Below are 24,482 nucleotides of genomic sequence, written 5' to 3'. Positions count from 1 at the left end.
TGTGTCAAGCACCAAGTGCTGTAGCAGCGGCTACGCCTGCAGCTTCCAGCAGGGAGAGTATCCGAGCTGCATCCACCAGGGCTCACCCGTAACGCCTATTACAAGGAGCTGGGAACCAGCAGCCTTTGGCTGCCGCCTCTCCTCCTTCCCTCCTCCCAACAAAGACAGCAGACCTTAGGCAGAAATAGATCTTTAATGAACTATACAAAAACCAGCCTGACTGTTCCTTCTCCCCGCCAGTTCCGGTGGGCTCAGCAGAAGAGGTGCAAGACTTTGCGGAAGAAGTTCCTGAACTCTGCGTTGAACATGGTGTAAATGATGGGGTTGAGAGCACTGTTGACGTAACCCAGCCAAGTGACAGTGCTGGTGACTTGAGTGGGAATGGCGCAGGACTTGCAGAGCGCCCTGGTAATGTGGACCACAAAAAAAGGTGTCCAGCAGAAGAGGAAAGCACCTGCCAGAAGGACATTAAAGAGAGAAAGTGATGTGAATGTTAAAAAGGGTTTTATTTAACAAACACAGCCTGGGCCAAACAAGAATGGAGACAGCACGGACAGTTCAGGGAAAAAGCAGCAGAAGTGCTGACATGTAGAGCTGGGCTTAGGCCCAGAGAAAAGATTTAGGATGTCTCTTGTCCTCAACAGTGACAAAAAGTCTGAAGTTACGCGTTGTTTTGGATTCACATTTAAGATCTCAGGAGTCACAGGTTTGCCTTGAAGCAAAGGCTGGATTATAAACACCGTACATACATCCCTTCCCATGGGTGGAGTTCCCTGGCACTGAGGCTCAAGGGGGCACCGAGACTTTTGCTGGATAAACGTCCCCTTACGATGAGAGATGGCTACAGCAGGTCTTAAGCCACAACCAGGCTGTTCCACAGGAACAAGAGGAGGGTGGGTGTTAAAACGAGTCCACACGTGATGGAGAGGAAGGAGAACCAAAGAGACGGCACTGGGGAGGTGGAGCAAGAGGGAGGTGGCTTTTAGCTCACCCTCGCCTCCAGCAGCGAGGATAAAGCATGGTTCTCAGCGAGCCACCTCTCACCGCTGTCCCAGCCCCCGTGCCCGGGCAGTGTGGCTCCTGGTAGCGGAGCCCACAAAGCCTGTGTCTGCTTCAGTGGGTTCAAACAAGTCCTGCCAGACTGAACCCGGCCACAGGACAGCACGGCACGTTCCCCACCTTCCCCAGCCACCACCGACTGCGACTCACCGACGACGACGGGCAGCACCCGCATGGCCTTCCGCTCCCGGCCGTTGATCTTGGCCTGCTTCCGACCGTGTCCCGGGTGTGGGTACTTGAGGTGTGGGTAGGAGACAGTCTGGATCCCATTGCTCATCACATAGTCCCCAGGGTGCTCGGAGCAGGCGTAGGGGTTGCGCTTCTCCGGCCCCAGTCCGGTCTGCTCTCCCTCCGTAAGGGCCGAGGGGTGGTACAGCCTCCTGTTGGCCCCATAGATGCCGCCCCTTAGCTTGGCCTTCCGGGCTTCTTCCCAGCGCTTGAGTCCTTGGAACATGGCGCAGTACAGCACCAGCATGACGGGGCAAGGGATGAAGAAGGAGCAGATGGAGGAGTACACAATGTAGTTGTCATCCTCCAGCTGACACAAACTGGGGTCCCGGTTTGGGACGTTGTTGAGGCCAAATATGACTGGGGATGCTACAGCAAAGGCAAATATCCAGGTGGTGGATATAAGGATCAACTGCCGCAGGTCGATTTGTCGCCGGTTGTAGTTCAGTGGGATTGAAACGGCAATAAACCTGCCAATACAGGTGAGTCAGTCCTAGTACGGTGGTGCCAGCACCAGTATCATGAGCAAGTCCCACAGCTGCCTGCCACCGTCCTTCTCCCCGTTAATTTACTTACATGGACAGGCCTGGGCTACAGCCGGCCTTCCCCCTCAGAAGAGCACCCAAAGGGACAAACTCCGGCCTCGTCACGCAGCCATGCTTTCAGCTCAGCCACCACAAGGGTGCTGATGGGACACAAAGCTGGTGATGGGGAGGACGGTAGGGCAGAACACCCTCCTTAGGGGAGAGCAGGGTCTGTCCTCCCTGCGCGGCACCCTTGCAAGGGCACACAGCAGTCCCTCCTCTGGCACCAGGAGGAGGAAGGCACTTACCGATCCACGCTGATAGCACAGAGGTTGAAGATGGAGGCCGTGCACAGCATCACATCCATGGTCATCAGGGCATCGCACAGCACCGTGCTGAGGGACCACACGCCTCCCTGGAACTGCAAAGACCTCGCCGTCAGAGGATGCCATGTCCTACTGCCTTTAAAACGACACAAAACAGCTCTGTGCCTGAGCACCTCAGCCACTCACTTCTTCCTCCAAACCAGCAGCCTGAAGTGGCACGGTCCTGCCCTGGCACAGTGCTCCCCTCCCACAGAGCGGTGGCACACGGGAATCAGCCCCACCAAAGAGCTCACACTTGCCGAGGGCTTCATGGTTCTGGCCTGGCCAGAGAATTGAGCCCACAGACCATCAGCACTGTGAAGCAAGTCATGCAGGGCAGCCCGCTGCCTTGGTTAGCCAGGATGCTCAAAGCCCCTAGACTCACCACTCCAAAACCTTCCCAGTAACGCAGGGCCAAGCATTCGCTGCGCAGCAGCATGAGCTGCTGGGCACAGAGGAGGCAGGGAGAGGCTCTCCAACAAGTGACAGCACAAAGCTCCTCTTCCATTTTCCATATCCAAACTGCTCCAACATCCTGTTTGCAGATGATGCGAACAGTTCCTGTGTGTTACACAACCATTTCACTCTGTCGTGCTAAGCGCAAGGCCAGCCTCTTGAGACCATGCTCAAGCCAGTCAGATATAATCTCTTGTTCGCTCTCAAGAACCGCGGACACCCAGGGCAGAGCAGAAATGCTGCCAGCGAAAGGATGAGACCAGACGCATGACACTGCTCTGTATTACTTGAAAGTACAAATACTCTGCTATACAAAAGATACCAGCTCAAAATCTACGCTACTGCATCCCAAATAATCTTCACAGAAAACCCAACAGTGCCAGAAAATGCCCAAGGGTTTGCAGTTTATCAGTACCAGCTTGTGGAACAGGACCAGTTGCTCAGCAGTGTGCTGTGAACCCGGCTGCTGGAAAACAGGAATGGAAGGAAAAGCTCAAGGAGCACAGAAATAAGTCAGGTCCATTAAACCCTTCAGCACACAGCACCGAACACTTGCCCAGCCCCTCCTGCATCCAAAGCTGACGCACTGAATGTCAGCTTCCCTTCCTCGTGCCAGGACAACCGCCTCTAAGACAAGACCATGATTTTATGAAGTTTTATAAAGTTTTAATAAAAATTCTAATTTTAGTGCAAGAGAGGGTGCCTTTTTGATTTTCCCTGACAGAGAGGCTCAAACCCCCACCACCTCAAGCTGTGCCCCTCCATCCTAGTTTAGCAGCTGAGAGAACAGGAGGCTCCCTCGTGTCCCCCCCAGCAAACCTGCATACAGCTTTGTCACCCCACACCACTGCGTGGCCTGCAAGCCCCGACTCCCCAGTTAAACCCTTGTAAAACCCACTCAGGTCCAGGCACAGCAAACGCAGCTTCCTGCATGTCTCTCCCTGCGCGCTCCCTCTGTAAGGAGCAGGGCACGAGGCGGCGGGGCTGGCAGGGAAGAGGGAGGGGTGACCTGGCCAGAAGCCCTCCGGCTCGCGGCGCTGCCCCGTGCTGCCCCCCCTGCACCCCAACACCCCAGCACTGCTCCTCGGAGAGAGCCACCAGGCTGAGGTGACCGAGCCAGCGCGGGCCACGGCACATCTGCAGCCCCTTCGCACAGTCCCATGTAGACAGAATGCATGTATCTATATATATTCTTTGTAGAACACATAGAACACGCACATGTATAAAGTTATACAGTATACGTGCAATATACAAACAAGCTATATATTATATATTGCTCTAATATAATAAACATTTCTACATATTGTGCATATAAGGCCTTTAAAATGTTTTTCTAAACATATATCAATGCAACATGTCACATGTATGGTATATATATTATCTAGAAATATAGGGATAATTATATATAATGTATAACATGTAATATATGTATATTTATAAATTAGATTTAAAGTTTTATATTTATAACTAAAAATTGGAATGTATAGAAATAAATAGAAATATAAAATGCCCCTGGGACTTTGCAAAATATAAAACACTATACATACTCTCTAAATACTCTTACTATTATAAAATATGTTATATATCATAAATATTACTGCCATATATATCACTATATGTAATATATAGAATTTACTACATATTTTATCTATATATAATGTGCTATATAAAAATTAGTTTTATAAAGTAGAGTCCCAATGACTTTATTCTATTTTATATATGTATGGTTTTATCCATATAATTTATCAAGATATTTAATATTCTGTAATATACAGTGCATTAATATATTACCATATAATACAGAACATATATAGATGTCTATATTACCTATCCTATATTATGATGATACATAGTAAAATACATAAGCCATACATAATGTATTATTATATACTATGTATTTATATTTACAAAACAGATATTATACATGCAGGTATGAAACTGCTCCCACCAGAGGCTGCCCCGCCCCGCCTGGGATGTCCCCCGCCTGCCCCCCCAGCGCTCAAGGGCTGCGCTTGCCCCGCAAAGCCGAGCTGAGCAGTGCGATGTTCCTGGCTTAGCTCCACAGTAAGACCTTTGGTACCCAAAAAATACTGAGCAGCCTGTGGAGGTGGTTAAGAAATGAGTGGGGAGCCAAGAAAGGCACTTCAGCAGCTTAGGAGAGCGAGGGAAATGGCTGGCATCTGGCATGGGGACAGTGGAGGGGCCACCAAGGGTGGGGAGAGGGGTCCAACCCATGTGCCAGTGCAAAGTGAAGAGTGATGGGATGAAGCGGAGAAGAGAAATTAGATTGTCGCTGTATGTGGCTCCAAAACAGGAGAAATAGGGAAAAGGGCTTTAGTTTAGTCTAAGTAATTCAGGCACTTACACACGGGTAATATGACCAAGGCTGAGGAACAAACGAGGCATGTCTTCTCAGGAGGTGCCTGCGCTGCGGGAGCGGTGCAGCCATGCCCGCCCTGCCCCGAGCGGCACCGCTCACCAAGGCACACAGCCGGGGTACCTCAGGGATAAGCCCGGCACTTCCATTTTTACGCCACAGCTGCTCTCTGGTCTCTATCCAAAGCAAACCTATAGCAACAGTCAGGCAGTGCTCACAGTCTAACTTTGCTGACTTTGTGCACGGTTCAGGAAGCGAATATCGATTTGTTCATGTATAGGTGCTCAACAATAGGTTTGGGTTTTATTCATACCATCACACAAACCAGAGCCATGTGGGTAATGCTCTCCACGTAATGCTGGGCAGGTGCAGAAATCCTGCCCCTGCCAGGAACAGGGGGCAGGCAGCTCTGCAAGGATTAATATCAGGCAGTAATGATGTCATGCACAGGATTATGATTAGTGGAGCTGTAAAGCCAAAGCAGACTCTGAAGAAATGGTTTGGCTATTTTTGTACAGCTATCTCCTTGAGAGGGAGACCAAACCTCCAGGGGAGGCTGGATTCAGACCCAAATGCTTCATCCAGCCTTTTCTCAAGCGCAGGTCAGCCACCCCAAACTTGGGAGCCAAAACAGAAAAAAAACACCCTCACTTTTTTTTTGCCAAGCTCACTGGGATCATGACAAGTTCAGATTATGAGAGAGCAAATTTGATTCTGGGCTACAGTTTTCAAAACCTGTTTGTGATTGTGGGGAACTAACTGATTCTGAAAAGGACAAGAGCTTTCGGGCTGCAGCATCCTCAGAGGACATTGTCTTTGCTGTGAGATTTAAGTTGGGCACTCAGAAAATGCTACGAACCCTTCCCCTTCCCCACCAACCCCCAAGACTCTGACTTTGGGGAAACTGGGAGAGGACTTCCCATAATACCATGTTGCTAGCCTGCCCACCTTAGCAAAATGTGCCAAGAACTTCTCTGACGGGTGAGTGACTTTGGATTAGAGGCATAGCTGGCTTTGCTGGGTCATGGGATTAAGTGGTACCTAATTACAAGAGGTTGCAGACGATTACCCATTGAGGTACACAGTGTAAAGCCTTAGGGATCATACACAGCTCAAGCCTCCTTTAAGAAGTGCTCCAGAGCATCTCCACTTTCATCAGCTTTTTTTTGTGTTCTCTGCTTTTTCAGCGTGAGGCCACTTGTTTTCTTCCAGAAACGCACGATCCGTAGTGCTGCTGCTGAGAACAGCCAGCTAGCTGCACAGCAAACCAGATGCTCTCTAGGCAAGCCATCTCCCTCAACAAAATAAAACAAAGCTGCAAATATAACCCCACAAGCCAGCCTACCTGCTGCATCTTTTCTAAGGCTGGTGGCATGCTCTGTGCACCCCTGGCAAGAATACAGGCTGAGCCTTAAATGGGGGAGGATGGGCATATTAACCACTGCACCCAAAACCTCCAGGCATCACTTCTTGGAAGAAGACAGAAAACTATATGGGCAGGGAGGGTCATGTTCTGCCCTTAGCTCAGTGCTTCATGGCAGGCAAGGAGGGTTTATAGGAAGGTGAATAATGATTACTTCTCTGGACGCAAGTCAAACCCCTTTCCAAGTGATATTCCAGGTGCAGACTGGGTGCTTGTTTAGCTGACTAAGGTCGGCAGTAAATTCACATGTAGCCTCTGTGGTCTCTTACAAGACACCAATATCCCATTACAAAAGGCCCTTAGGTTCTGGATCAACCACTATGTGCACAGAAGGAACAACTTCAACTGCTGCGTACAAACAGTACAAAGAGGTTATTTATGGAAAAGATTTTACAGGATGGTGGATGGAGGGAGGCAGACAACTTCTCAACAGCCTTGCAGGCTGCCTTCCTAGTCAGGTCGTTCTGATGTCCCTACTCCTAAGTACAACTGATCTGTATGAAAAAATCTGCTTTCTTGCAAACAAGCCTGATGCCAGAAGAGCTCCTACACTGCCAGTGCTCCTGAAGGCATGAGCCAGGACGGGGCCAAAGATTTTGGTCTTTTTTGCTATGATAACAGCTCTTCTCTCAGTCCTGCTACATGCTTCTGCATGGGACCACGTGGCAGCTTCATAGCTGCCTCTTGCCAGCCCTGCAAACAGGCTCACTAAGAAGCAGAGGACACAAAGCGATCCTTCGGTCTTTGGCAGCAATGGCACCTGAAACAAGGTACCCAGGCAACAGCAGCCTGACAGTGAATTCGGAGATGCCCTGTTGAATTTCTGAACAAGCACCTGCCCGCCCTCAGCAAGGCCATGGCTCAAGTGCATAGCATGGAAAGACTGAAAGCGCTAAACCAAAGAGCCCAGGCCTGCTGAGAAGGCTATGACAGCAATCGGAAGAAGAATAATCCTTGCAAGTGGGCAAACTGCAGTATCAAAGAATTGTCCAAATGCCCACAAGAAGCTGACTCTGGGCCTTTCTTCATGAGCTGTGACAGCCGCTGCATTCTCCAGAAGACACAATGCAGCCTGCAAGGGGAGAGGGAGTGCGACACAAGACAAAGGTGGCCTCACGTCTGCTCTAACATCCTTTCTTGAGTTAAATCATTGAGGTCAAAGTTTTTCATAAATGAGAAGCAAGTCTGATCATTCATCTAAAACATTATGGGGGCTGAAAATTCAAAGACACCTCCCTCCCATTATTGGTCACTGAAAATAAAACCCTTAGCACTGGTTTATAATTGCTAGCCTGTATCTCCTCCCCAGTTTTTTTGTGCAGAGACTGTGTGGTTCAGACATCAGTCAGGCCTAGAAGAACAGCTACTTCTACTGAACCTCTAAGATTCCAGGAAAGACTAATCTTGAATACTTGCTGCAAAAAAAAGTTGACATGCATTCACAGAGAGCCACAGCAAATCCGGAGGAGGGTAGAGGTCTGGTCTCTCGTCAGGAGAGCTGCATTATAGGCACACACACACACATGAGATGCTGCAAAAAAAAGAAATCTTTTGATACCAGTGGTACATTGACACCCGGAAAGTTTTACGCAGAACGGCATCACCCTCACCAAGAAAAAGCTTGTGTAATTAGTACTGCCTGCTCTGTCTCTCCGAGTACTGCGAGGCAGTAGGCCTGCTTGGAAAGACTTGTTCATATTCCCTGACCTGTAGAAGGAGCTGGATAAACATGCAGCTCTGCTATAACTGTTTCCTCTTTTTCCTAATCAACTACACAGACCTTAGTGGCAAAGATGTTTACATAACCGTGCCTTACAGGGCTCCGGCCAGCAGCTTCTTGGATCAGACCTGTTCCACGGCTCAGGAACCCAGCATGGATTAAGAAGGAGAGCTGATCAGAGGAGCGGTTTGCAGAGCAAGGCAGGCAGGAGGTACACTCTACAGCACAGTAACGCACGTGGAAGTTGCTCAGCCTGATACCTGCCCCGATTGCTGGGAGTGCCTCCAGTCAATGAGGAGTACATGAACTGCTGCTGTGGCTCCTGCCCTCACCACTGAGTCTTTGGGCAAAGGGAGCAGCTGAACACAAACACAAGCCTTCGTAGCCATGCAGCTCCCTCCCTGCACATTTCTAGTGGGCAAAGCCACTCAGAGATGATTACATTCTGCAGCACCTCATAACTCTGCTTTCTCATGTGTCCTCGCTGCCTCGGGGAAGGGATAACCCCCATTTTCAGTGCTATCAGCACTCAGGCAGACTCTGGTATCTTCTCCTGGCCTCTCTTTACACAAAAGCAGGGCTTTGCTCCTGGGAATTCTGGTGGACCCCTGGGAGTGCCCCAGGCCACCTCCTTCCCTCTTGCTTCCCATCATCCTCGCATTACTGGCACTGGATTGATCACTAGGAGAGCACTTCACTCTCATCAGAAAGACGAGGCTACTGCAGAAGAGTGGTCTACCTTCCCCATGGCTTTTCATCTCTTCCTGTCATACTGCTAAGCCCATAGGGCGAGGAGCTTTCTAGGACCAGATTCCTGTTCCTATTGTAGATATGTAGGCTTCGATCAAGTCCTTTCTGGGGTTGTTGATACCCAAGCCATCACCACCCTTTCTGTGGGTGCAGCCTACTTGTTTTCTCCCTGCAAGTACCACATCAGTTTTGGCTGTACTGAAGCCCACAGTGTTTGCAGGCTCCTGTTTTAAGAAGTAATTATAGCTCAGTGGCATGCCTTCTTCACTATTCTTTCCCCAGCCTTCAGCAATATTTGTAGATTGGCTTTTAAGTCACTCATACAAAGGTTAAACAGCACAGGTCAAGAAAGCCAGCAGTTGCCTACTGAAGATGGTCCTATACTTAACAGAGCAAGTTGGAAGGTATAGTTGGAAGGTAAGTGCATACCAGGGCAGCCTGCTGTGTGGTAATTAACAACTGGCAAACACTAGAACATGTCCTTGTGCTGTCTTTGAACAAGTTCAGTGGAAAGCACTGGACACATCTGCATCACCACACTATGATTTGGCATATGATTGCCCGTGTATATACAGATACCTGCACACTGGCTCTGTCACCCCTATGTAGTAGCCAACATGACAAATGGCAGACAGGAGTAATCCACCTCCCTCCAAACCAGCACTTCAAACAGAATGAGGAATGATTAGGGACAGCAGTTAGCCTGTTTTTCTTAAACACGGTATCTTTCTGAAAAAAAGAAACTGGCTGTAAACACTGCCCTGTCAGGAATTCACTTCATGTCCACAGTCTTCCAGAGCTGTTCAGTTTGGTAACAGATGCTTTAAGCCAGTGGAAAGCTGGTGTTTCTTCCCTCCCATCCACAGGGTCTTCTTGGTTTCATCAGGTTGTGGAGGATCAGAACTGACAAATGACAGCAATATTTGCATTTATGGAAGACCAGCGTCATAACATCAGTTCTAACAGCCTTTCTCATTAAGGTCCTAAGCATTAACTTGAGCTGCTAAAGTGGGTAAATTTGGCAGGACAAATTAATGAAGGAAGAAATACAGCCTGAAGAACTCCCAACAATGCACGGTGAACACTAGAGAGAGATTTAGGACAGGGCAGGACTCGGGGGATGGGACACTAATCTCACACAGAAAAGGCTGGTGTGTGGGGAGGAGCAGTCTACAGGCTTTCCTGTGTGCCTGCAGCGAGCCACTGGTCTCCAGTTCAGTGGGAAATACTGATTTCCCACAGCACCGGCCTGTTTCCAAAGTTCTCTCAGCCAAGGACTGTCCATTTTTATATGGGCTGAGGGACCCTAGTGCAACAGGACCACAACTGGCCAGCAGTAACAGATCATATCTCCTGCTCACCATCGGAAAGCCATCGCACCGCTGTGGTCCTTCTCCTATAAGCTGCACGTGTGAGGATGGGACTAGGGGAGGTTGGCATTAGATGGCCCCATTTCCCTGCCCTTTTGCCAAGCTCCAGTTCCAGTCATGACTGCAGTGACTGATAGAAAAGAAACAGTTGTGATCACACACACCAATCTCCCCCTCATCTAGCACCTGCTTTCAGCAGCCCTCCAACCCTGCAGGTACAAACAAGGGACATCCAGAAAGAACTAACACCCAATTTAGCTTCCTACAGCCAAGACCTCTGAAATCCTCACCATGGACTAAGCCTTTAGCTGTGACAGAAGATTATGCTGGCTCTTTCAGAAGTACAAAAGGAGAGTATGTGTCAACAAATGCTGCTAAAGCATTGGAATACACTTTCTTCACAACTAGAAATAACAAGATTAAGGCCTCTCCTACTGTGCTCCAGCTTCTGTGAACAGCAGCAAAAGATAATCCACATCTCACAGGAAGGAATCCCGTCCCCACTGAAGCTTGTAGGAGATCTATTGGTTTGTGGGGATGTCAGATGTCACCTCAAAAGTTAAATCCCTCCAGCTGTGTTCTAAAGCTCTGACTGGGAAGGATGTTTCCAGAACCCTAATACAAGAAGCCATCTCACAGGGAAAAAGCACAAGATGACCAAGCTTCTCCTGCTGAATGACAGAAGCGGTCAGAATTTATTGCTCATTCCTACTAAACAAGAAGCAAAAAACACCCTCTCAGCCAGTTTTCAGTTTTTCCGATAAGCCCTCAAAGCCCACCATTACTCTGTCAGGAGCTGTACTAAAGTTAAAACAAACAACCAAACAAAAACCCCCACACCAAGAATAAAGGTTGAACAATGTTCAGGACTGTCCATGCCACATTTTCAGTGGCTAAATACAATGGTACAGAATGCAAGTTGAAATCAAGCTAGTTTTAAACAGCAGCAATCACTATACCCTGTGCCCCTTGTCTGAGTGTCTGATTCTGATCTACAGTTTTCACTTTTGCCTCCAAGGGAAAAAAGAAAACCAAACAGAATAAAACAAAACCCAAACCCAACCCACAACAATTCTTCCCCTGGCACTGACTCAGTGGCTACTCTCACTCTCCCCTAGCACATTTCATAACAAAATGAGCTGCAAATCGTGCACCAACATATAGAAGATTATTAAAAATGAACATGGGCGCTAAGGGCTATGAGCCCGCAGAGAAACTTCCAGGCACAAAACAGCACTGCTTCAACACAGGCAAAAAAAACCCAGAAACCCAATTAGTGAAAAGTAGCTGAGAAGAATGAAGACGACAGGCTTTCTAACCACCAAACCTGAGTTAACAAGGGAAAAGCAAAATCACCAAAACAAAACAGCATAGGGTGGTGGTTTGTCCTGTCAGTGCAGTAGAAAGAAAGAGGGGAATCCAATGCTTCTGCTCTTCATTGGTTGTTCTTATGGGTCCCCAGCTGAACCTATCCTTCCAGGATACCTCTGTCTCCAGAGAGGTCACAATGTCCTGCAAAATCCTAGGACCAGGTAGAGAGGCTAAAAGCATCCTAAGCTCTAATCTGCAGCCTGCCTTGCTTAAGAAGGTACCGGCCCACCCCAGCCTGGCACCCAGAAGCTGCTCTGGCATGGGAGAGAAGGGGAGATGCTAAGGCCTGAACGCTGCTGGTATGCTCTTGTGTTAGCTTTCAAGTACGGAAAATCATTCAGTCTCACTCATGGAGACAGCCCCTTTCACTCCCTGAGGAAGCACTTCAAGGCACCACCTTACAAATCATCGGGCTTCAAAACCCGCAAGGTTCATCTGATACACACCCCCCCAAGTCCCCAGACTCCGGCTCGCTGGGGCTGCCCACTGTGCACAGGGCTGCATCCTGGCTCTCCCCACAGCTGCAAAAAGAGGACTCCTATGCCAACACTACTGCAAGGACAGGTAAAAAAAAACCAAACAAACAAAAAAACCCCAACCTATTTTGGCCTGCGGGTGCTTTCATCCACTTCAGCTGGGAAAGAGCCACTGCCTGGCACTAATGGGCTGGCTCTAGAGAGCCTCCTCACCCCAGTCCAACAAATCCCCAACCCCCAATCACAAGGCATTATCAATTCCCTGGCACTAAACATTTATCTCCCCCGTTACAGAAAGGTAGAGAGAGAAATGCAAAACCACTCAACCTCAGGAATGCCTGTTTTTCTTTCCCTCAGCTGTCAGCCTTGGAGGTGAACAGAAAAACTGACTCAAAGTCCCCCAGGGTGGCTCTCAGTGACCACTGTTGCACCCAGGGTCTCTGCGAACCAGAAAGCCTGCCAGTAGGAGCCCTGCAGCAAGCTGACCAAAGCCACCTTGATGCAGGGTGACCAAATCCCATCTAGCTCCCTAAAAAGGCAGCTTCCCTACTCAACTCAACAGGGAAACATGTTTCCTGGTTAAAGGTCTGTCGTATCACCAAAGTCTGCTCAATTTAGGCCAGACAGAGCACAGCACAGGGGCTCTCTATCCCTTCCAAACCATGTATGATGGCAACCTGGGAAGTGGGCAACGCAGGGGGTCCCCGGAGCTGCTGACCCGGGCCGGGGCAGGCACCTCGGTGCAATTCCACTCGGTGCGTTTGCAGCTGGGCGATCGCCCTGCAGGACCTGGGTAGCCCAGCCGCTTGCCCCGAGCCGGCTGCTGCTGTCCTGCCGCGGTTTAGCGGTGCTAGCAGCAGCGATGCCCTGAGAGGCTCGGGGGGGAAAGCCGCGGTGGTGTGACAGGGACATGGGAACACAAGCACCCCGGCAGCGGAGCGGGGCGCTGTCTCGGGGGGCTGAGCAGCGCCAGCACTCCCACCCCGCAGGGACGGAGGGGGGAGAAACCCGGAGGGGGGCTTTAACCCTCGCTACCCGGTCTGTAGCCAGTCCCACCCCGCAGCCCCGTAACTTCCACAAAAGCCGCAGCCCGGCGGTGCCCCGCAGTCCCTGCGCAGCCTCACCTCGGAGTAGACGTAGAGGGGCAGGACGAGGAGGGCGAGCAGCAGGTCGGCGACGGCCAGGCTGACGATGAAGTAGTTGGTGGTGGTCTTCAGCGCCCGCTCCGTGCAGACGCTGAGGCAGACCAGCCCGTTGCCGCCCACGATGAGCAGGATGAGGACGATGCCCAGCACCAGGGCGGCGACGTTGTGGCCGCCAGCCGGCGGCAGCTCGGTGCCGTTGCCCGGCGGGGCCCCGGCGCTGCCGTTGCCCATGGCGCCGCGGCGCTGCCCCGGCAGCCCGGTGCATGGGAGCTCCGTGCCGCCGCCAGCCGCGCTCAGCCCGCGGGCGGCTCCGCCAGCGGCCCGGCCGCCCGGCCCCAAACTTTCCGCGGAGCGGGGAGGAGCCACTGGCGAAGCGGCCCCACCCGGCTCCGGCCCCCGCGGTTCCAACTGGGTCACCAAGCGGCTTAGGGGGCGGCGGGGGGGTGAGGCTGCCGGTGTGCCCCCCCGCCGGGCCCCGGGGGAGCTGCCGCCGCGGGGGACCCCGGCCCGCGGGTGAGGGCGCGCCGGGTGGCACGCCCGGCCCTGGAGGAGCCCCCTCGGAGGGGATGCTTTTCCTGGGACCAAGCCCGGGGTGTCGCCGAGCTCCCGTGGCCAGGCAGTGCTGGCAGGCAGGGGCTTTGCCAAAAAAACGCCGGCATTAACGCCTCGCCCTTCACTGCTCAGTTTACCCCAGCCTCCTCGTCCAGTGGAGCAGTCTCCTTCTCCCAGGATTAGGCTTCTCGTTGCCTCTTGAGCAGGAGGGAGAGAGCAGCTCCGCACTGGCACAGCTAAAATTTCTTCGATGAGCCACCCTCCTCAGGTGCAGCGGCAATCGGCTGGCGGCCGGCAACCCGCGCTTCCCGCCCCACAGCAGCGTCTGTGAGTGGTAAAGAAACACCACCTTTCCTCCAAAGCTAAACATGACAATAGAACCAAAAGGCTTTGCAGTGGCGTGCTTTAGGGTTGGCTTGTTTGAGGTTTGGGGGTTTTTTTGTTGTTTCAGGTTTTTTTTTTTGTCTTATTCCCCCCCCCCCCCCCCCCCCCCTTTTATTTGGGTTTATGATTTGCTTGGCTTTTTTTGCAATGGTGCATTTTGGGCCATTGAGTGACTCCTATTGTAAAAGTGGCATTGTAGGAAGATAAAAACCAAGGACTGAGTCTCCTACAGGCAGATTTCTGTACGTTGGGACACAATGTCTTCCTTGGCATGAGCTTGACCACACATATGTGACTCAGAAACAGCAGAGGCGCTGGCCCCACAAGCACTGTATTGCAATTGTTATGGTAGATCAAAGGACTCTTGGGTCTTGGCTGGACCCTCGCAAAACTCCATGAGAAAGAAAAAAACTAACAGGTAAGCAAGTGTTTAGAGTAGAAGGTTATTTTAAGTCAGGCTTACCTGAAGGTATTTTCCTCAGGAGACTCAAAGCAGTAACATAAACAGTGATCAGAGAAATCAGTGCCGGTACCTTTGATCTCCAAGAGTATTTGAAGGACACTGAAGTCTCCAGAAGTCCAGAAAATGGCAAACGCTGCCTATTTTTAAACGGAGGGAGACAAAAAATCAGGGCACTAAAGAGAAACCCGAGTTGTTCCAATCCCAAAGTTAACAGAGCTTGTTTGTTTCTGTGTGAGACCTAGGAGCACTTGTAGATATGGGGACAAATAGTAAATATCACGTATCTCAACTTCAGCGCTACCTGCAGTCTCACATGGCATTCCCTTTAGCAATGTAAGAGGAAAGACCAGGTGAAATTATTACAGGTTGGGTGAATAACTGGAAACTTGTATCCCAGGATCTCCACAGAATCTGTTAATATTTAATATTTACATAATTGACCTGAGTGAGGGTCCAGAGAGTCCACTAACAAAATTTGAAGATATTACCAAGACAGGAGAGACTGTGAGCATCTTGGAGCACAGAGTAAGAATTCAAAATGGTCTTGACAAGTTGGAGAAACTGTCTGGCAAACACAGGATGCAATTCAAAAGAAATTTTGCATATATCCTGTGCTTGGGCAGGAATAATCAACTGCAGCAATGCAGGATTGAGGAAACAACTGGATAGGCAGCAGGTGTGGGAGCAAAGGTGGTGTACGAGGTCACAGGCTGAACATGGGGGCCAGGGTGTCTTACTGTTGAAAATGAGACAGAAAAAAACCAGAGTAAATGTTCCACTGGGATAATGCTGTTTGAGAGGTACCTGTGCATCTGCAGTCTCAGGCAGCCTTCACTCAGCCACACTTTTCACAACATTTGTCATAATTATGTCACCTAAAATAAGAGACCTCTATCAAAAGTATTGGGAAAGAAATCCTCTCTCCAAGCCCCTGCCCTTGCTCCCCCCAGTTCCATTACTCTTTTTTGGAAGGGGACATGATTAACTCTCAGCGTGTGCAGCATGGAAAAGCCAGAACCCTGTTTTCAGCCATGGGGACAGACATAGGTACTGTCCTTTCCTTGGAGTGGGTTAACAGCAGTTGATCCACACAGTCTATTTTACCCAGCTGCCTCGGGCTCCACAATTTCATACATGAGTAGGAGAAAATTAACTTGGTTTCAGCACCTCACTCGCAATCTGGCTTGCCAAATACTGTCTCCAGAGGTGTGACTTCCAAGTCTTTTCTAAAGCCAGCAAGAATGCCATCCCTTTAGTAGCTACTGAGTTGTATTACCCCTCTCTCCCACCCTTATATAGGTTTGCCATCCTCATGTTCATCCCAATATGCATGGGTTTGTCTGGTCACCTCCCTCTTCCAGCTGACCCAGCTTTAACATGCACTTAAATCAGTGTGCTAAGACCAAGCTCAGTCCTACGAGCACAGGAGAGACAATTCCATCTGCTCTGAATGGGACCAAGCCTCCTCCGAATCTGGCACTGTTAGCCACCAGCACTGGAGGGGGTACTCACATGCCTTTGGATCCACCTGTATTTCTACATTCCTTTGGGAACAGTTGGTGTTGGACTCAGGTAGGCACAAGCATGTCTGCATATCTGTCAGGTTAAGAAGAGCTCATTTGGCAATACCTTCATCTGCTGTGAAATTCAGACAAGGAAGATAAATGTTAATCCAGTGCAGTAAACTGGGACAAAACTACCCCACCAGTCTTTTTTAAAACCATACGCGAGTTTGCTCTGTGGTTTCTATCACCTGGACACAGCTCTTCCGGTATGGTGGTTGTTTCCCTAAAACCTAACTGCTGGCACACTTACTGCTGTCATAGCCTTCACTCGGCGAGCAGCTGGTACAGTGGAACCACTTTTACTAGAGCCCTTTTACTCTAAGAAATCAACTCAAATTAGCTAAAGGAGGCCCTGAAGTGCATTAATGAAACTGCACTGAAACCCTCTGTGGACAGAATACCCTTCATTTATTTATGTTTAAACTACCTGAGCAGCAAAGGCAGCAGGATCGAATTGTGACTGCAGGCATTCTGCCTTCCCGCAGGGATTAATGCCATTTATCTAATCCACTTTAACAGTTAATTTATATTCATTACCTTGATTTTCCCTGTGGGTTAGTGCAGAATGACTCTTAGTTGTCAGTGTGGAAACCCTTATTCCAGACTAACAGTGCCTTAATCCTGAACTAGTTTAATCCTGAAGTGGATTAAACTAATGTGAAATAAGGCTTTTGACTTCCAAAAAAGAGCAGCCATGCAAAGCACTAATTAGCACAGCTCTTTCATTGCAAACTCACAGGCTACAGTAATCCTTGCTCACTGTCACTGAGTCCCATGGTTCCTCTGTGTTTGCCTGCTGCCACTCTGCCTGTAGCACATCCCTTGGCAGACTCAGTGGTTGTAAACCATATCCTGCAAGGCCAGCTCCCAGCCAGCCAACTAGTGTGGGCCAACTGATTTGGCTTTGCTGTGCGACAGTGTCTCCAGGGGTACAGTGAATCCTGAAGAGCAAAAGCAGCAGAAAGGCACCCTTTTATTCTGTTGGCAGGTATAAGAATTAGACACAATCCCATTTTTAGATAAGAGGAACTGTCCTCCTAGTGAAGGAGAAGGAAGATCTCATCAACATCAGTACTTCAACGAACCCAAAGAAGCCATCTCATGTCACTTCAAGAAAAAAAAGATGACAAACGACAGAATCATTTGTGACCCTCATGGAAAGCAAGAAGAGTTAAATGTCAAACTGATGGACAGTGAATACCTAAGAGCACCTTTGGAATGTGTCAAGTGTGGTCACTGGTTTTGAACAAGCGCTTTTTGCTTGATTGCACAGTGTGCAGTGTCCCGGTTCCCCCACCGCACTGTGACAGCCTGCTGGCTCAGGGCAGGCGGGTGGAGAGACTGTGAAAGCCACCCACAGCTGCTCTTTTTGTCAGAAAGAAATGTTTTAATCTCTCCTAAGTAGGTGCTATGAAGGACACAAGATATGAATAGCAGCACTTTCTGCCAGCACGGACACCCCTGCCTCACATCAGACCATGCCTCAGTTTCCCTTTTATAAACTGGCACACTGGTGCCCCAGCCATTCCATCAAAGAAACATCTGTTCCTACACCACTCTCTCTATAAACTCATACCGGTGCTTGTCAAATGTGGGGGGAAATGAGACTCTGGTACCCAGTACCTCGTAGAACCTCTGCCTTTCCTTCTGTGCCATGCATCTGTGACTGCAGCCTGTGGCCTGCAAAGCCTTTGCTAGTGAAAGTGATGTCACCATCACTGCCCTCCAGCCACCTACAAACTCAGCTGCCAGAGATCAGCTCAGGGCAGCACCAGGAAAGTACCCATTTCTTATGCAAACCAACAAAACAGTGGGAGATCTGCTTTTTCACTGTTTTTTGCAGTGTTTTTAAAGGAAGGTCAGGAAAATGAGCAGTGCAACTGGTTTTCAGCAAGCCTCTGCTTGCTGAAAGTGGCTGCAGTGGAGCTGGTCCCCAACAGCCAGCCAAGGAGCCAGGTAGAGTCCCCCAGAGACTCCCCCAGGATGAGTTAATCGAGGATTTGATTGTAAGCCAGTTCAGGATCAAGGAGGCTGTAAATCGAGACATCTGTCAGAGTCTCCCCAAAACCACAGAACTTTTATCACCATAGTTTTTCACACTTGAGACATTGAATTCTTAAATAGAAAAAGAGAGCAAAATTATCGGCCAAAGTTTCAGCACAGATATGTCTCAACTCTACTGTTGAATAGTACCCTAACAGCTGGGCAACAGATCACTGAGGCTGTCTTCAGATTCAGAAGAAAGGGAGGAAAATTAAGAGCTTTTAAGGCCAGTCGTGTTCCTTTCATTTGGCATATTTAGCCGAGCAATCCTCTGTGACAGTATCATCTGCAGCAAAGCTGGCCTGCTTTACAGTCTGCCTGTAATGCATTTCTGAGAAAAGGGAGAGAGGTAGCATTCCTGCCCTTCAGGTTAACCTTTGCAAGAGATGGGAGAGGATGGCATGGCTCTCCTGGCTTTCCAGGCTCTTTGAGTCCCCCTCCAAGAAGCTGCACACTGAATAGATCTTTTGACATTTAACATTCTGGCAAGTAATGATAAATCCACGTAAGGTGTAAAAACTCATGCATTTTTGATGGTGATAAGCTGTGAGGATGCAACTACAGAGAAAATGGTTGGATTTTCTGTCTCTGTTAGCTCAGAGTCAAAACTAGATGTTTTTGTGGATGCCTGGTTTCAGACTAAGCCATGTAATTGATCTCACGCAGGGGTAACCTGGTGAAATACAAGGGTTTGTGTCATAGGGCAGATCAAATTAATATACTTCAAGGGCCCCTGCTGGTTTTAAAACATCAGTGAGCTTATTAGAGCCACTCGTTATGAAAAACCTCCTGGGGAGGACAAGTACGAGGCAACAGAGGCCGGGAAAGTCATGCCTGTGAGCAGCAAGCACCTATAAGTGCACCTCCTTCCGCTCTCATCTTCACAAAGCCTGTCCTTGTTCGCCTGGGAGGGATGCCCTTTCGCGTTCCTGACAAAGTCCAAAGGGGGATGCAGCCAAAATGAAGCCCAGGCAGCTGTGTAGCTGTCAGGAGCTGCTGTGCTCATTGCTGGCACTGCACACCTGGAACAGCTGGGCCAAGCCTGCCTGCCAGCCAGGACAGAGAGCATATCATTCTTATAATTAAAATTAATTCCCTGAAGTGCTTTCTCCTCTTCCCCAGACACAGCAAACAGCTGGAGGCTGAGATTACGGGTGCTGATGCCAATTAGAGCTGTGATAAGGCCAGACGCATGGGGAGCATTAGTGCACAGCTCTGCTGTGGAGAGACGGCACTTGGAGCTCCTCTGTGCCAAGCTACAAGGTAGCTCCCAGCTGGGCAGAGAGCAATGCTGGGCCAGGAGGGCAAGGATGGCCAGAGCAGTCCTGGTGGGGGGAAGCCACCCAGTCCTGTCCCGTTGTGTCCCTGCAGAGGTATGTGTTCTGTCCATCAACCCACACTGTGGAGACTACCTGAGGACAGGCAGAGTGCACCCTCTTCAGCAGTCCTCAAAGGAGATTTGGAAGGAGACCCACAGGGTGTAAAAATCACCAAGTGATGGATGGGGGCAGTAGCCTGTCTTTGCAGGTCGTTAAAAAGCTCTTTGTGCTTCCTTGGTGACAAAGAGACAGCCACAGTACACACATAGATTGGGAAAAGAGAGCTCCTCTCTTCATCTGAAAACTAGACTGTGCGTTGAGCCTGGCTTTTGCTTTGCTGGGTCACAGTGCCAGTAAAACCAACCCTTGCTTCTCTCTACCATGTCCGTTCCCAAGCAGGGAGGAAGATTTGCTGACAGGAGGGTAGTGCCTCATAGCAGCTCTTCCAAACCAAAGGCTGTCTCCTGCTTGCTACAGGTGTGCCTGCACAGGAGGTCAGCATATGCAGGATGAGCCGGGCTTAGCCCCAGCATTCCCAGGCAGAGCATCTCTAGGGAGGCAGATTTACATCCTCAGGGGACCCTTTGGCTTAGCACCCACCCCTGCTCCAGAGCAGGAGTATAAGGCATATTCTGGCTAGCTGCCAAAGACCTGTCTCATCCCATACCATGGAAAACCAAGATACTCTGTCAGCACCCAAGGTACCGCTCATGTACCAGTGGGGCACTTTTCCCCTTTCTCTTTCCAATTCTTAGCAAAATATTTGAAGCTTTTTTGGTTTTTTCCAGTGTGAGCCAAAAACTGAATATTTATCTTAATCTCTTCTTTCAGAAGAACTGGGTTTTACTGCAGATTTTGCCCAAAGATTTGGCTGGAAGCAGATAAAACTTTGATTAAAATGACTGAGGTCTGCTCTAGCAGAGCCCAGAGCTCCTAACACAAAAGTTTTCCTGTCCTTGCCCCTGGCCAGTGCTGCCAACTGTGGCGATGAGTAGCATGTCCAGCATCTTCTCTCTAGACTTCAGAGCAAGTGGGGACACTTTCAGGAATGTGACATTTTATGCTTTTGGCCCCTGCATCTTAACTTTCTTTTCAAACTGGTGCAAATCTAGAAAGGTGCCATATGTTGCAGCACAACAACCAGGGTCCTTGTTAGACTCTGCTGCCTAGCCAAACAAAGCAGAGAGACAGGCAACCTAAATGAACCCAAGAGCAGCTCAGGAGTGGAGCACTATATAGGCAGATAAGAGACAGCCATGCACATCCCAGATCCGGACATCTCTGCTAAGAGTAATTTTCCCCTTGCTGAATCATGTGCTGCTGTGGAGGGTGTGTAGCCTCAGAGGCAGGGCTCTCCCATGCCAAGGCTGGGACTTGAATGAAACCCAGGTATCTTGTCATACTGGGCATGGGGAGGTGTATAGTCCCTGCTCACAGAGTGAGCCTTATAGAGACTGATACAGCCCATTTGCACACACAGAGGCACTGGGCAGCCAGCAAAAGGGAATAAACATGGCTTTTCCTTCTGTTTTGTGGATTGTTTTAAGCACAAACCTCCAAAAGGGACCATAAGGGGCTGGCATGCTTCTGTGACACTGGGTTTATTCCAAGACAAGGATTGCTCCCTAACCTGTTCAGGGTTTTGGAATAATAACTGAGTCCACCCTGGGGCTTGGGAATGGGGTTGGTGTTTTTCTGTGGCCCCATGACCATATGGACTGAGATTTTTCTTCTTCCTTCTTCTCCCAAGCCCACCAACAGCTGCCCCTGATCACCCCTTCCTCCCACCCTACTCTTCCCTTTTGCAGCCAAAATTACAAAATCAGGTGGTAAAGATTAAAACCACTCCTGAAACGATCCTGTGCAAGAAAGGAGCATTTAGAAGGCTAAATCCTTCAATCCCCTTATTCCAATTAGGGTCCTTTCTCTTACAGACCTGAGAGTGATGCAAGAAAATTACTCCAATCTGCTCTCAGTAGATAGCAGCGTCATGGTCAACTCCTTGGCCCGGGGAAGGCTCACCTGCAAACATACAAGAGAAAATCCCCAGTACACACATGGACTCACACCATGTATATTAAGAAAGAAAAAAAGAATGGGGGAGGTTGAGGTTCCTGAACACCCTGTAAGCTGATTAAAAGGTATTTTACGTAGGAAGGATTTAGCCATACAGCTCCTAGTACCATCTGACCTCAATAAACTCCCATGCCATCGGCGGGTGCTGCCACTGGATTGTGTCCCAGCCTGTTCCTGGGCTCCTCGAAGGTCAGCTGTACCTAGACAGCTTCATCAGGACTTGCGACACCCTCGCTGGACATGTGTGGTGGATGAGATGGTCCTTCCCCAACCTTCCTCAGCCTGTCTTGACTCTCGTGCGCTTAGCCATCTCGAAGCCACGGACCTCGAAGACACCAGTGCAGAGGCTGTAGGAGCATTTTGGGATGTGCGTTTTGGCCAGTTAAGGTGTCTCCATGAAGAAAAGCAGCCCCAGCAGATCCTGAGTTGCTGCAGTAACATAGCTGAGGACAAGCTGGCGACGGATGCTACCTTGCAAGGGTTGCCCTGGATAAACAGCAACCCCAAAGGCTGGATGGGCTTTCCTGGTCCAAGGCAGGACCAAAAAAGTCCAGATGACATGGTAGCAGCATTTATCCAGCCTGTTCTTGAAGTTCTCTGGGGGTGGAGCCTGAATGCATTCACACTGGTCCTTAGCCAGAAAGTCTTTTCTGATCTCCTGCATTAATTTCTTTGAAGTTTGAATGGGAATTTCTCCCCTTCAAAACTCAGAATGACTCCTAGAGTTCTGTGTGCCAATTTTTGAGAGTCCACCTGCATCATTCTTGTGGTATGGGGTCAGGATACCTAGGTTTATGATAAAACCTTCACTTTTTTGAAATGCAGTTTCTCGTGTCTTTTACCCCCAACACAGAAAAAGGCCAGGCCCATGTGTTATCCTTAAATTTTGCCACATTTGGAGCTAATACATTTAACAGTTAAAAGATGCTGCATTTCACACTGAAGGATTGGTGACCCCTGTACAGGAATTGTAGAGGAATGAAGCTGGGTTAATTAACATTGATAATATACAGCTGTGGGCTGGCTTCAGGAGTGGGGGGTTGGCTGATGTGGATAAGGCGCAGCTGTGGCTGGTTCCTGCTAAGTAGTTAAATAGCTCTAAGGGGGGAAGATGGAAGAGGAGCTTTGGATGAAGAGAGACCTGGAAGAAGCAGAGGGAGGAGAGTGAGTACCCTGCATGTAGATGAGGAGAGGCCCTAGGAGAAGCAGGGGGTTTGGAGGTGGATGCAGCAGAGGCAAGAAGCAGGTTGGACTGGCCTGAAGAAGATGAAGAAACAGTATGGGCTGTAGGTGAACCTTTGAAACCTTGTGTGAGACTGATGGTGGTACTGAGGCGTGAGAGGGCTGGTATGGGGTGATAAAAGCCTTGTTGCAGCTGGCTAGCTTGTGTAGCTCTGTGATGACCCATTCCTCACACTGTAAAGAAGAGAAAAAAGATCTTCCTCTATGCCACTCTCAGCTTTAATGCCTTTGGGATGGGTCAGCTTGTGTGTGCTAGTCATTAAGTACCCTTCAATGAAGAGCCTCAGCGTCAAAGTGGGGGTAGCCCCTCTGTTTCATAACCCTTGCCTGCTGCCATGCATGAGGGTGTCCCCAGCCGACAGCGTGGATGCTGTGAATAGCCCTTGTACCTGTGGCAACTGGATTTACTTAATGTGGCTCACCACAGGTCTCTCTGTGCTGTGCATCAGTTGGTGTCAAGCCTAAGCGTAAGTGACAGCACAAAGATTCTGGTGGCTTTACACCTGGCAGTATCCTCCAGGCAGCTTGCCTCCTGCTCAGGGGTGGCCCCAAGGCTCACAGAATGCTTCCCCTTCCTGTCTTGGGGTAGCTCTCCCTGCCCTCTTCAAGGAGTGTTGGTGCAAGCAATGGCTTCAGAGCTCCTTAGTGTTACCTCTTTGCAGCACTTTGCTATACATCCTGTTAAAGAGTGTTATGTCCCATAAACAGGTACGTCACTGGCAGCTGGTGGCAAGGATCGGTTCAGCTCTGAGTTCTTGCAGCTTCAGGTATGACAGCTGTGCAAGGAGTAGGGGTCAGGTGAGGGCAATAATTTCCTTTTCCTTTGTCGTTCTTACAGTCAATGATGGGGAGCTTTTCTCTGCAACAATGCTGCACAGAGATGATGGGTTAGATTACAGGGATTAATGGATGATTTATTCATGCTTTGTGCCTGCTGGATACAGGCAAGGGGAATCTCAACTCCCACTTTGAATGCTCACACAAATGAAGAACGGGAAAAGCGAGGTGCAAATTCACAGAGCTCCATTCAGCTAATACTGCTAAGAGTGTTGTTGTTTACTCCTGTTTCCAAAATGTCTCCTGATGAGAGTTTAATTTTAATTCTGGTTAAAGGAGAATCAGATGTCATTTCAGGACTGGGGATTTGGTTTGGGCTCCAGTTTATTCGGGTATAAATTCCAGCTCGCCAAAGCTTTTGAGTTTCCTTGCATGGTCCTGAATTTCTTTATTGGGAGGCCTCAGGAGCTGCATTTAAGCTCAAGCCCATGGTGATCACCTGTGTTATGTTACAGCAGTGCTGGGCACGGCCACGCAGTTTTCTACCCCATCGCCTTTTCACTGTCTGCCACTGTTGCTACAAGGCAAACACATTTATTTTTTTTTTTTGTTGCAAGTAGATGTATCGGGTAGTTCATGTTCTTCAGTCCCCAGAAGCTTTTCTTTTCCCGTTACTCACCCTCTGCTGCCATCATGGGGCCACTTCGTCATTGCAACCTCTTCTGTGTGCCTCTTAGCTAGAGCGGTTTAGATTCTTATAGCAAACTGAGTTTCCCCCAGAGCTTGGAGGCACTTCA

At 49.4% G+C, this 24,482-nt stretch overlaps 2 protein-coding genes across 6 annotated transcripts in view; one reads left to right on the top strand and one right to left on the bottom strand.

Moving 5' to 3' along the window:
* Positions 1-174: 174 nt before the first annotated feature.
* Positions 175-13,614, bottom strand: DRD4 (dopamine receptor D4). The gene is made up of 4 exons (XM_056354394.1): positions 13,244-13,614; positions 2,120-2,232; positions 1,210-1,757; positions 175-454 (listed from the first exon to the last, which is right to left on the bottom strand). The coding sequence occupies exons 1-4, from the start codon at positions 13,493-13,495 to the stop codon at positions 252-254; spliced, it is 1,116 nt and encodes a 371-aa protein (XP_056210369.1). The 5' UTR covers positions 13,496-13,614; the 3' UTR covers positions 175-251.
* A 98-nt stretch (positions 13,615-13,712) lies between these two features.
* Positions 13,713-24,482, top strand: part of SCT (secretin) — an 18,941-nt gene continuing 8,171 nt past the window's right edge. For 2 of the 5 annotated variants that reach the window (XM_056354399.1, XM_056354400.1), the window contains exon 1: positions 13,713-14,143. The gene's annotated coding sequence lies outside the window, so the exon portion shown is untranslated. Of the gene's footprint in view, positions 14,151-17,094; positions 23,617-24,482 lie in introns of those variants that run through there. The other 3 variants (XM_056354397.1, XM_056354398.1, XM_056354401.1) reach the window with 2 other exon arrangements.

Source organism: Falco biarmicus, chromosome 10 (genome assembly GCF_023638135.1).
Source record: "Falco biarmicus isolate bFalBia1 chromosome 10, bFalBia1.pri, whole genome shotgun sequence".
In the NCBI taxonomy this organism is placed as follows: Eukaryota; Metazoa; Chordata; class Aves; order Falconiformes; family Falconidae; genus Falco; species Falco biarmicus.
Note: the sequence above shows the minus strand (reverse complement) of the source record. Positions and strands in the feature narration are given on the sequence as shown.